The sequence below is a fragment of the Ciconia boyciana genome, chromosome 9, assembly GCF_034638445.1.
Source record: "Ciconia boyciana chromosome 9, ASM3463844v1, whole genome shotgun sequence".
In the NCBI taxonomy this organism is placed as follows: domain Eukaryota; kingdom Metazoa; phylum Chordata; class Aves; order Ciconiiformes; family Ciconiidae; genus Ciconia; species Ciconia boyciana.
In genome coordinates this window covers 39438506-39450924 of record NC_132942.1, presented here as the reverse complement: position 1 = coordinate 39450924, position 12419 = coordinate 39438506, and the positions used below count along the sequence as shown (strand labels likewise).

Sequence of the window (12419 nt, the reverse complement as noted above, 5' to 3'; positions counted from 1 at the left end):
TAGTCTTGGTATGGAAATCCTGTATTAATAGCCTGACTGACTTACAGAAAAAGCCACAAAATTAACATCCAATAGATAGAAAAGGAAATTTTATCTTCTGTATCAAGATTAGCATCCATTAGTATCAAGAGACTAAGACAGAAGAATATTTTACAGAGCTATGCTGTATTCCACACACATACACAAAAAATCATAAACCAAGGACACCAGTGGAGACGAAACACTACGTGGGAAATCAGTCCCGCTTCCTTGAGGAGGAAACACACACAGTCGACACATGAAAACTGTTGCCCATGTTCTCTGGAAACGTGCCCAGTTTGCTTCTCGTCTTTCTGTGCTTTGCAAGATTACAATTGGAATACAAAGACTCACTTCTCAGGTTTTAATTTCATTCAGTTACTTAATCAGCAAGAACATAAATCACTCCTTAGGTGGAGAATACTTTGGGGGAAAGGAATACAGCAAGGAGTCACGTTTATTTTGTTGGTTTTCTTCATAGCCATTCTCTCTTCTCTTGTCACATCTCTACCTTATAAGTTTCTACATATAAAGGAAACCCAAATTTTCTTTTTACAGTTAATCTAATCTTTGATGTAGCTGTAGGCTTAACACTGAGGAATAATTACAAAAGAAACATTATACTTTTTATGAAATATTAAACTTATCTTTTAATATCTACTTCAAAGACTATTTGACAGGAATAAATAAATGAGAGCTTCTTGGCAAGAAAAGCTGTGATTTATGAAATATTTTATTCATTCATATTCTTAAGTATTTTCTTGAGAATACCACTAACATCTGGAGCTAACCAGTCTTATCCAAACATTCTGCTCATACTCAATTAGAAAATTATATCAATAATAATGTAAAATAAATTACCTAGCTTCTCTTCCTGGAGCATAGATTTCAATGTTTGTCAGAGCAACTATGTGTACAAACAGCACCGTAGTGTTTTTCATTAAGCCTTAAAGTCAATTAAGCTACGAATTGGAACAATCATTCCTCCTTTGCAAAGTATTGATATTTTTTCTTGGCTGCTTTCAGGCCTTTTCACTACTCAAGGAGAGATTTATGTTTGACAATTTCTTTCTGATTAAAATGAATCATAACTCTAGAATTCTAATTTCCTCTTTTCTGAGCAAGAAATTATCAAACAGTTTTAAACTGATATTGAATGTCATCGTGCGTGAACAACATTCATTTTCAAGATCCCCAATGTAAAGCTATACTGATCTCTCTTTTCATCTGCTTCTTTTACATACTTTCTCTTCCTTTCTCTCTATATATACACATGTTTGTATACAAAACATTAGATTGTACCAATATAATCAACTATTCCTCTCTACAAAAATTGGATTTGACAGACTAGCTAGACCAGTCACATTAAAACTTGTCACAACGCTTTACATAAGGCAATTACCCTCTATTTGCAATATTAGCAAAATTCTGCTGTAGTTCAGAAAGAAAATAACTGGAATACTGCAGGTTGCAAACACATGTCAGTTATCTAAAGTAATTAGCAAGTTTATATGGGTAATCCCTACTCAAATGACTCAAACTCTATAAAACACCTCTTTAGACATAAATCGTTAAAAACAGTTTTCTAGTTTTGTCTCCAAAAGCCAATTAAGATCAGTTTGAATTTGTTTTTAAACATAATGGCAGCTAATCTGAAAAATCTTATTTTCCCCCATTATTCCTCCTGTTTTCTCTAAATCTTAACAACTGGATTTTTTCAAGCCATTTAGCTGTCCCATTTTCTCTTTATAAACTTGATTTTCAGCTTTCACTAAAAGCAGACTGAAACTGGGCGGTTTTGCCTAACAACTTATTTAAAAGTACAACAGGCCCAAAGAAGAGCTGCCTTTCTGCAGACACTCAGTTTATGGCATTCCAGACAAGGACGTCACAAGTAGACTCACTAAGGGAACAAGCTGGATGGTTTTCCTAAGTACTGTTACGTATGCTGTACTTTATTTTTAAATGCTGCATTACAGTAGGTTTGATTTGGGATTTTTTTTGTTTTGTTGTGGTTTGGCGGTGGTGGTGGTTGGGGGTTTTTTTAAGAATACTTTTTTTTCTGTATATATTTCAGGCTTTAGTTAATACAGACCATCAATTACATAACTGTAACAAAACTTGAAATAACAACAGTTGTTTCTTTATACATTTTTAATTATTTTGCCTTCTTGCAAAATAAGTGGAATTCTCTTCTGCATCAAACAACAAAAAGAATGAAAAAGGAAATATTCTTTGTCCAACATTTAAACCTTGAGTACTAAAGCATACTGTCCCACAGAAAAGCCAGCACAGGATACACTTTGCTCTTAGTAATACACGTTATTATAGAAATACCAATTTTATTACTAACACAGCACACTTATGACATGTAAACACACTAGAATTCAATATGGCAAAGACTTTTTTAGTTATAAAAGTATAGTTCATTCAAATTAGAAGAAAATGCGGTTTGGACATTCAGTTGAAGAGTAGGAACATACTTACCAAATTTCCACCCCTCAAAATATTGGAGGAAGGCAGTATTTATAGTGCAGCTCAGAGACTTAATCTCAAACACTTACAAGAAAACATAAAACAAGTAGGTAGCACTATTGTTGCCAAAAATACTACCTGAGTAACATGAACATGAGGCTTTGTAAGGCTGCATCCTAAACAGCTGTATTGTCTTAAAAACTGGTTCCAAACTGAAAAGGAAACCAATTTCCTTTCAATAATTTTGCTTTCCCTAGGAAAAAGGGAGAAAAAATACTGTGGATGCTTTGAAGTTCTTTATAGCAGCACGGTTGCAGCTACATTCTGAGAATTCATCTGAACCATATGCAAAAGTTATTGACATTTTTCTTAAACTCTTTCATTTTAGGAAAGAATTTTCAATTAACAACTTCCTGCTTCATAGTTATACCTATAAGCTAAAAATTAATATTTTACATCAATATTTTATTATTAGTGTCAATCAATCAAATTAATCTTTGTCTGTTTTCAGTAACTGACTTTGGGGCAGGTTTTTGTGTTTGTTTTCCTCAAGATTGCTTACAATTTGATGTAAATTTTAAGCATCTTGTAATTCATCAACTAATTCTCTCCTGGTTACACACTCCAAGTAATTAAAGTTCAGTAATAACTTATTCTTTCTGCTCCAGCACCTGCATTTCATTTGTTTATTTTCCCAGAGTCATAAATCTGAGGGACTGTCAAAGTGCCATAATATTAGTGCAATAATCAAAGTTAATTAGTCCCTCTCAATAAACAACAACAAAGCCATTACAAAGATGCATTGAAGGTTTTCCAGCTACCCAGTTTACAGATGAGATTCTTTTCTGAACAATTAGAATTTGAAAACTGTTAGTAAATAAATGTAGTGTTTCTGAAGTAATTTGACCTTCAGTGATCTTCATTCAAGTAACAATTCATTAACTTTTGGTGAGATAATATAGGTATTAAGACAAGTACTCCTGAACTCCCATTGCCTTCAAAGTGCTCAGAGATATGCTTAGAATTAAGGGGGTAATGGGATATTTTTAAAATAAAAGGTACTCGGTACTGCCTTATTTTAGTTACATAAAAAAACATACATATAGCCATATTTAGCTGGACTGGGACTACCAAATTCAAAAGACAGAATATCACCAAATCCAGTTCTATTGAAAAAGAATGGACGGATGAACTTAAGAAACACTCGCTATGCTTGCTCCTGTTGGAATTCTCTTGGAATTCCACCCTATTGAAATAAAAAACAAAAAGAGAGCTTTAATGTGAGGTATTGAAGGGGAAAGGAAGATATTTTTCCCTCTCAATCCTTTACTGTAAATCATTAGTATCATCTGGGCAAGAGAACAAGGCCTAAATCCAAAGACGGTTTCTTGAAGAAACTTGTGGTTACAAAAATTAGCAATATTATAAGCATCACTTATTTGGAAATACTTACTTGTAAATTAAAAAAAAGCACTGTTTGTTTTGCACTAATAAATATTATAACTATCTGTAGACTACTTATGTGTAAATATTAATACTACTGAGTGCTCTCCCATATCATCTGGGAGCAGCTGAAATATTTTCAGAGCTTGGGAAATAAAGCTAAAACACTCATCACTAATTTTAGCAGGAAAGAAGTAAATTCTGAGAATCTGATCCTGCAGTTTATTATTCAAGTAAAGTGTATAGGACTGTGTCAACAGATTATCTCCTCGAAGTCAACAGTCATAGGAATCTCAGACAAAAGTAGCCTGCAATCCTTACTAGCAAGTAAATGAGTGTGGGAGGAATAAATGAAGAACTCTGAATAAATTTTAATAAGGGCCTTAGAAGATCAAAAAAAAAAAAAAGAAAGAAAAAAGGGGGGGGGAGAAGTTAGGAGAGAGAAACAAGGGAATAGACAGTACTGAAGAGCTTGTATTTGCATGACAAAATGGAATAAAAATGAAAGAAAGAGGGAAGAAATGGGAAGGAAAAAAACATTGAGACAGACTGCCTGGCAGCAGTGCTGTTGGGCCTGATGGACTAGGAAAGAAAAGGAGGGAAGCATTCTTGGTTTTGAAAAGTGTAAGAATGATCCTCTGAAATCTTTCATAGTATAAAAACTATGGGCAAAATAGCGGCTGTCTCTAATATCCGAGTGTGTACATTCTCCTTCAGTTAGTTATAAATTTTGGTTCTGGAAATGTCCTGTCCTATGAACTATGAAACATGCCTCAGTGGTTCTTTCAAACATTTTCACCCTTTACAAAGCATCTGTAACGCGGATAACAGCACGTCAAGCCTTGCAGTCCAATACGGTCACATGAAATGAAAAATCTCTATCACTGATATGCCAGTGACTGAACAGGATATTACAAAATAAGACAAATGCTTTCTTCCTTAGACTCTTGCATGGCAACGTAATATCTATTTAACTGCTTGTACTGCACAAAAGACTTCACATCTTGAAAAACACAGCTGAGTGTTGGACACTATATACATTCACTTACCCATTCCACAAGAATGCGTTGTACAGCGTCATTGCCTCTTGACATATTTCTGCAGGCCAGGATAACATATGCCCCATGCAGTGCAAGAGACTTTGCAGTTTCAAAACCTATAATAAAACATTTTCCTAGTCAGAAATAGATCTCAGTAATAAAACAGAGCTATAAAATTACCTGAAAAGGTGAGCCACACACTTAAGTACACTAACGCTACCTGCAGTCTGACTACCTGTGGGATAGTCACCTGGACCCAGCTTTTAAGAGCACATATGAAAAAAGGTAGATACCAAATCGAAGCAGGTCTTTGGGACAATAATTGTATATATTTTGTGCAAAACAGATCTTCAAAAAGCAGACTCAATTTCTCTGCCTGGGTGTCTTCAGCTGTAGAAGAAGGAGGAGCAGGATTAAGAGCAGGATTATACTTACTCCTTATTTGTCTGACTGTGAAGAATGAGCCATAAGGCAAGACTGCAGAACTATCATGCCTGGCAACATCACACTGAAAGTGATAGAGTATTCTAAAACTCTCTTTCTGAACGGAGCTCTCTGGGCTCTTTAGGCACAGTTAGCCTTTGATTCATCAATGTGAGGACCACCTGTGGCGGGGGGATCATCCAATGGGATGTGTGAGGGAATAAGAATCAAAATCACATGGAGATAACTACTACTTTTTCCAATCTGAACACCACTCCATCTGTAGAACACTGCTGCACAAAACCAGGGACTAGAGAACTATCCAAGTGTTAAACCATTCCTGGGTAGGACGTTGTCAAGCTCATTCTTAGAAAACGAGATTCTGCCTAAGGAGATCTGTAATCTACATGTATGTTTTATTATCCACACACTTTAAAATCTTTGCTAAAATTTTCCTTAAATTATCCCTATAAAATCAACTCGTTTTTTGTCCTATCATCAACTGATATATGGAGAGCAATTTTTCACTATTGTTCTCATTATGAATAATCAATCAAATACCATGCAGCTTCAATATATTGCTTACAGTATCATGGGGCTAAATGGGTCACTGGGTGTACCAGATGGTACAGAGAAAAAATAATCCATGAAAAATTCCCTCTCTTGCCTAACACACTGATATGACTTAATCTGCAAGCACTTTCCTTCTAAATCTGAAACAAGTGGACAGACAGTTCACAGTTTGCTGCAATTAAAGTGCAACATGAGTCTATATCCCCAGGTTTTTTTTCCCCTTCATCCATAGAACAAAGTTTCACAGTGAATTTCTAAACAACTGTACACCACCTTTTTTTGCAATACTGTTAATAATTTCTTCCCCATTCTGAATTTGGGCACTTCATTTCTCCTTTCTAAAAGGAGACTTCAGGTTTCAGATTAATTTCAGTTTGTTAATTTGGGACTGTACTGCAATTTAGTGAGATCAGTTCAAATTATGAAACTGTCCACCAAGAGCTGCAACTCTTTCCACCTTGACATCATCTGCAAGCTTTGTAAGCATACTGTGTTTCACTGTTCAATTCATTAATGAAAAGCTGCACAGAAGTGGGTCCAAGGCAAACATTTAATTAGAAAAAATCTGTGACAATTTACACCAGGACATGATAAGTTCTTGGGAGTGCAGAATGCCCATAAAGTGCAGAGAACTGAGCCAGAAAGTGGGTTTCTATCAGGGGTGAGCTACTACATGTTTGTGATGTATTCAGTAGTATCACTGGGTGCCCATTGCCATGGAGAACTGTAAAAATGACAGAAATTTCCATCTAGCTGAAAGAGGCATAACATAGTTTAATGAGTTCCAATTAGACAAGCTTAAACTAGAAAATGAAGAATCAAACTGAAATGCCCAGCAATTTGAGTATGTGAAGAAGTCAAAGAGAAGAGGTATTTGTTTTAGCTTTATGACATTTAAAGCATGTTCATGTCTTCCTTTTAAAAATTGTTTACCAAAAAACCTATTAAGATGGGCTGTCTCACTTCCAAAACACCCTGGAGCAACAAAATTCAGTTACAGCACAAGACATAACTTACATTATAGAAACAACAGACACCAAGACGAATTTATACCATTTTCTGCAATTACATACTTACGGTATTTAAGTCCAAGCAATTTTCTTGTATCTCTTTTAAAGCCATTCATTGTACCAAGCAACTTTAATTACCTGGGTAATTCATTGCATGCACATGAATTCAGCTACAGCATATGCAAAGATTTCCCCTGCTCCTAATTCCACTTTAAGCGTATTTAACTAGAATTTTTCATGTAACTAATGTAAGACATGTTGTACCAGAGTACTATTAGCTAGCTGTATGCTTCTTGTTTTGCACAAAAAATACACTTATTTTGACCAGCTTAGCATAATATTAAAAACTAGTTGGAATGCCTGGGAATACAGTTTTTCTGCTGTTACACGAAGATCTAGAGCTGACGGCCAGTTTAATTAGCTAAGCATGATGATGTTTTGTTAACTCTACCCGATGTCACACTGTGCAAAATAATAAATTCCATGCCATTCTGTTACAGTTAATAACGTGATTCTCATTATAAACTAAACTGAGAAAGATTAAAATTTAACCAAGTAAGTTACATGCTGCAAATTTAGTTCATTTTAATACCACCTTGATTTTTCCCTGCAAACTTGGAGATGAGTGTTAAACACCCCTCTTTAGGATGTACTTGCTCTCTTTTGGGCTACCAAAGGATGATTCTTCACCCGTAGCCAGACATGTTCTGAATCTTTCCATGAAATTATGTGCTTAAAAAAAAACAACTTCTTTTCAAAAGATTTTTAAGTAGCATTCCATCCTTCCATTCAAAATACTGCTACAGATCAAGTGCTGCTGTCTCTCCCCATCAGATATATTTTAAACTACTAACTCATTCATGAACACTCTTGCACTGTATTTAGGACAGCTAGATTTATGCAAAAGGAGAAAAACAAACCCAGGTACCCCAAACCACGTAAAGGTTCCAATTCACCTACTGAATTACTGGCTATGAGGTAGGGATTGTATATAACTATTACTACTTGGTCTTTCTATCACTTTGTGTGGAGCATAATTCATAAGGCATCTTTTCAGACCAGCTACCAAATGAAATATATCAAGAAGAAAAGGTAACACAATGTCTACTTCATAGAGCTCACTGGAGTTTAAGTATGATCTACCTACCAAATTGCTCGCTCTCAAGACTGCAATATTTTTAGGTATGTCCTTAAAATAAATCTTCATAGACCTGAATATCCTCATTAAGCAGTACAATTAAGTACCTTTACAGTTTAAGAAACAAGCAGGAGCTTAGAAGAATGCAATTTCTGACTGAAACACCTGAAGCAGGAGTTTGGAAGCACCTCCATATTCAAGTCCTTTTATGGCCTTAGCTTTTTGTTTCTCCTGGAAAAATTAAGGCTGCTTTCCTCCCCCCATGTCACGTAGCTTAAACAGGTGGGGAAAAGCTTCTAGCATAGTGGAAAACTTTTATTCTTTTAACAGACTCATTGTGCTAAACTAAGTTTGCCAACAACATTTGTCTTTCAGCAAAATGTAGCCATGTTTTCAATATACAGTAAATTTTAAAACCTCAGCCTAACACAGGGATTGAGTTAAAACTATTTAAACTCTGTAAAGAAAAACCTTGCCTATCTATAAAAACTACATTGAATCAAAATCCACATTGAATGTGGTTTCATACACCAAAGTTAAACCACAAACATCACAAATGCCCAAACAACAGTAAAACCTCAAAAAAAAAAAAAAAAAAAAAGAAATCACAGTAGGGTTAAATAGAAAGAGAAATCTAAATAACTATGTTAAGGACATGCATAATTAAGGAACCAGAACAACCTTAATTCTACCCATGAAAGCAACTCCGTGGACTTCAAAAGAATCAAACATCACTTTAAAACTTCACTTAATCTGAGACTGCAGCTACCAATGTGCTCTCTTCCATTAACACAGCCCTTTCACAACGTAGGAACTTTAACAGCAATGACACTAGTATCTTTTCCAGGAAACAAATCATATCCTCCAGTGGTGAATCTTCCCTGTACCACAGTGCTGGGGTATTGCAGCTGCAGAGCTACTTAACCCAGGTAAAACAGATAGCACAGCCTACTGCCAACAAGAACTATTGCCATTTACATTCTGCATAGCTGCAACAGCTGGCAAAGGGTGTATGTGGCTGAAGGAAACTGTGCCCAGCCTCAATGTATTATGTGCTTCAGTTTTCAGATTTCAAAGTAGGCAGCTTAAAAAGAGCTGCAAAACTTGAATATCTTCTTACAGAAAATCACACATTATATACTAGTTGTGGGGTTTTTTAAAGTAGGAACAACCACATTAGAAAAACAGCATAGGATAATACACTTGAGCATCAAGGACAGCCAATTACAAAGAATAAGAGAGATACTCTCCCCAGATGGGACAGAAGAACAACAGGCTTAAATAATGTACACTTTGGAAAAGCAATTTATTTATATTAGTATTATATTTATATAATTTATATATATTAGTATATTTAAATATTCTATACAATACAATGTTGAGCAAATGTTTTATAAAACTAAGATACATTTCAAGTGATTGCCCTGGAAATCTCAAGAGACAAGACTGTCCTGAGACCAACTACTCTTGCTGCTGTTGCTTTAGCTGAATGAGCTCTAATCTGACACTCAAAAGTGACAATCCTGTTTATGAATAAGGCATACATGAGGATAAAAATTACAGCACAGCTCTCTACATCAGCAGCTAACCTAAAGGACTGGTAGCAGAACTAAAAAGAGAGCTACAAGTGCATGGGATTTGCTACAGACATTTAAAACCTTTCAGCCCTTTACTTACAGCATGCTTTTCATAAAGACTCAGACTTAGCACTCAATTTCATTCTTCATCTTCTGTGATGATTGTTCAATTCAATACTCTCACATTCTCATCTATCTGGAGTCGACTACTATCAGTGAATTTTGGGACAGATTTTCAGCTAACAGTCTCAATTAACGAGCAGTTAGCATCGCTCAATTAATGCCAACTGCATTGTGTCAACATATACCAGATGAGTCTATGGCTCTGTCAGACAGTGCAACCTCCTCTATAAAACAGAGAAAGAGATTCACTGACTGGAAAAGTAATTCAGCAATTTCTTGTTTAAATAAAGTAGACAGCATATAGTCCATTTATCATTGGGGGACATTTTGTAAAGAATTTGCATCAGGCATTTACATGTTTTAAAACATTCCTTTATTCCAAATATAAGAAAGTTTCAATACACAAGAAGAAATTCAAAGACATTTCAGACAATGGCAAGTTTTCTCCAGCTTCTCTGCCTTCTCCCAAACACTCCAGGATACCTTGGTTCTGTCATTTACAACACATTTGAAAAGCAGTGATGCTATCTTTCTTTGCAACAGCTTAGTCCTCAACTTAAAAGCCTACAGGGTTTGTTTGCATTTAGTTTCTTCAAAATCGTTTCTTCCTTTCTCTCCACCGATAGAAGAGCTCTGGAGGCCCTGAGATTCTAAAACCTCTTCACATGTGCTTGAGTAATAATTTAAAGCTGTGATGAGTCCAGCCTTCCTTGAGCCCTGTGTCACAGGCACTTTGAATGTAAGCTAGTCCAGAAGAAAATCTTCTTCCCTTCCACTACAGTAAACATAGCAAGATCAAGTAAGTGAACAAAAGCGTTCTGTGGAATTGGAAGTGAAAAGCATTAGCCTGCTTCTGTTACATATTTCTGGCCTTGCATACACTGATGGATTACTTATGGACTGTAGAACAGCAGAAACCAACTCAGATTTGCTAAGCACGAACGTATCCTATCCCTAAAAGGGTGTATTACTTTCAGAGTTGTGTTCAGGTTTTTCTTTTTCCCCCGCTACATTGCTCTCAAACTTTCATGTTGCTTTCTGAATTGCAGCATACATCTATTGGGTTCTTATAAACAAACAGATGCCCCATTTGCAGAGTGAAGTGAGTTAATTTTCAGAATAGATCTGGAGATTTTTTGAAATATTTCTATTTTCTCTTAATATAAAATGGGTAAGACACTTGTACAAAATCATTCCTTGATAAACCAGTAGCTGGAAGAGCGATTTCTTTTCCATATATGGTATTATGATACTGCAAGTAAAAATCCAACTTCCAATGAATAGGAAGTTTTTTATTTGTACAGTTTGGTTCTACTTAGGAAGTATCAATAATTTTATATAACCTTCACAAAGTAAAAGCAACAGCTTTTTAAATTAATTCTGCAATCTGGAAAATATGAAATCTTAATTAAAACATTCTTGGCACCAAATGTAAATTAAAAAATACTTTCTGGCCTCTTTCACTCAAGGGCAGTATAGCCACTAGTTCAGGAGTTTGCATTTGAACTCTGATAGTGTACAAAAGATACAAGTTAAAAGAACTCCTTTGTCCAGGCAGAAGTGATACAAAGGAGAATGTAAAAAGAACGATGCAATTTTCTTGGTTTTTTGGTCTCCTTCCTCATAGTTCTTTCCAGAAAAAAAAAACCAACTTCTCAGACACTTCCTCTTGAACTAAGCATAGGCCAATATGTAGCACTTCAATTTTACTTTGGTTTAAGATCTTTGGGAGAAGAAGAGTATTCTCACTGTTTGGCCAGTGTGTTTCTACAACACAAATCCAACACCTTATCTAGAAAACCTATGGCATGCACAGAACCAGCAGAGTCTTGGCAGTTTCAAGCCATCAAACAACAGAGGCATCTTTGATGTACGCATCTTTTTAAACCCTTAACATTCTGATAAGGCACAACAATTTTTACTCAACCATCAGAAAGTTCATCTGCAACATCCGACCATTATCAAATCATACTTGATTTTATTTTATTGTTAATGCAGAAGTAATAAAAGTAACACAAAAATATTTTTCCAGGTAGAATATGTTACTCCTTTCAAAACCCCTTTGCTTTGAAAACAAAACTGTACATTTTTTCTGGATCAAGAGTAAACTTGAGTTTTAGCTAAAAAGGAAGGAAATGAGAAAAACCTTAAGAGCAGAACCCTGACACAATATACAATACTAATACTTTTTTTTAAAAAAAGCAATATGTAATCTACATGAAATGCAATTTAAGTCCAGTTGTATTACAGAGGAGAGTTGTGAAAAGGTCAGACACTCAAGAACTTGCAACAAATCATCTTTATAATCCAAAATAGACTCCCATCCCAACTGCTGCATCTCAGCAAACAGACTAGGTGTTTTTTGATTTTTGGAACCCAAGAGAACTACATATAAATGGAAAAGAGACTTGTCTCCTAGACATCACTAGATTTATTTCAACTTGGAAGACCTAAATGCCAGTGACAGTGAATCAGATCTTATTCAACACTTCTGCAGAAAAAGAGTAAAGCAGATTCAAATGTGCTAGAGATAAAGCGATATAGAATTTGGAGTTATGCTATCTCCTTTTCAGGCTGAAATACCTCAACAGTGATGTGA

The 12419-nt window shown here is 35.3% G+C and overlaps 1 protein-coding gene across 19 annotated transcripts in view; it reads right to left on the bottom strand.

Moving 5' to 3' along the window:
• WWOX (WW domain containing oxidoreductase) overlaps positions 1-12419 on the bottom strand; it is a 541832-nt gene that overhangs the window by 505170 nt on the left and 24243 nt on the right. For 17 of the 19 annotated variants that reach the window (XM_072872386.1, XM_072872390.1, XM_072872387.1 and 14 more), the window contains exon 5: positions 4986-5092. In XM_072872386.1, coding sequence (XP_072728487.1) covers positions 4986-5092 — 107 coding nt within the window. Of the gene's footprint in view, positions 1-2251; positions 2747-3685; positions 3740-4985; positions 5093-12419 lie in introns of those variants that run through there. The other 2 variants (XM_072872404.1, XM_072872400.1) reach the window with 2 other exon arrangements.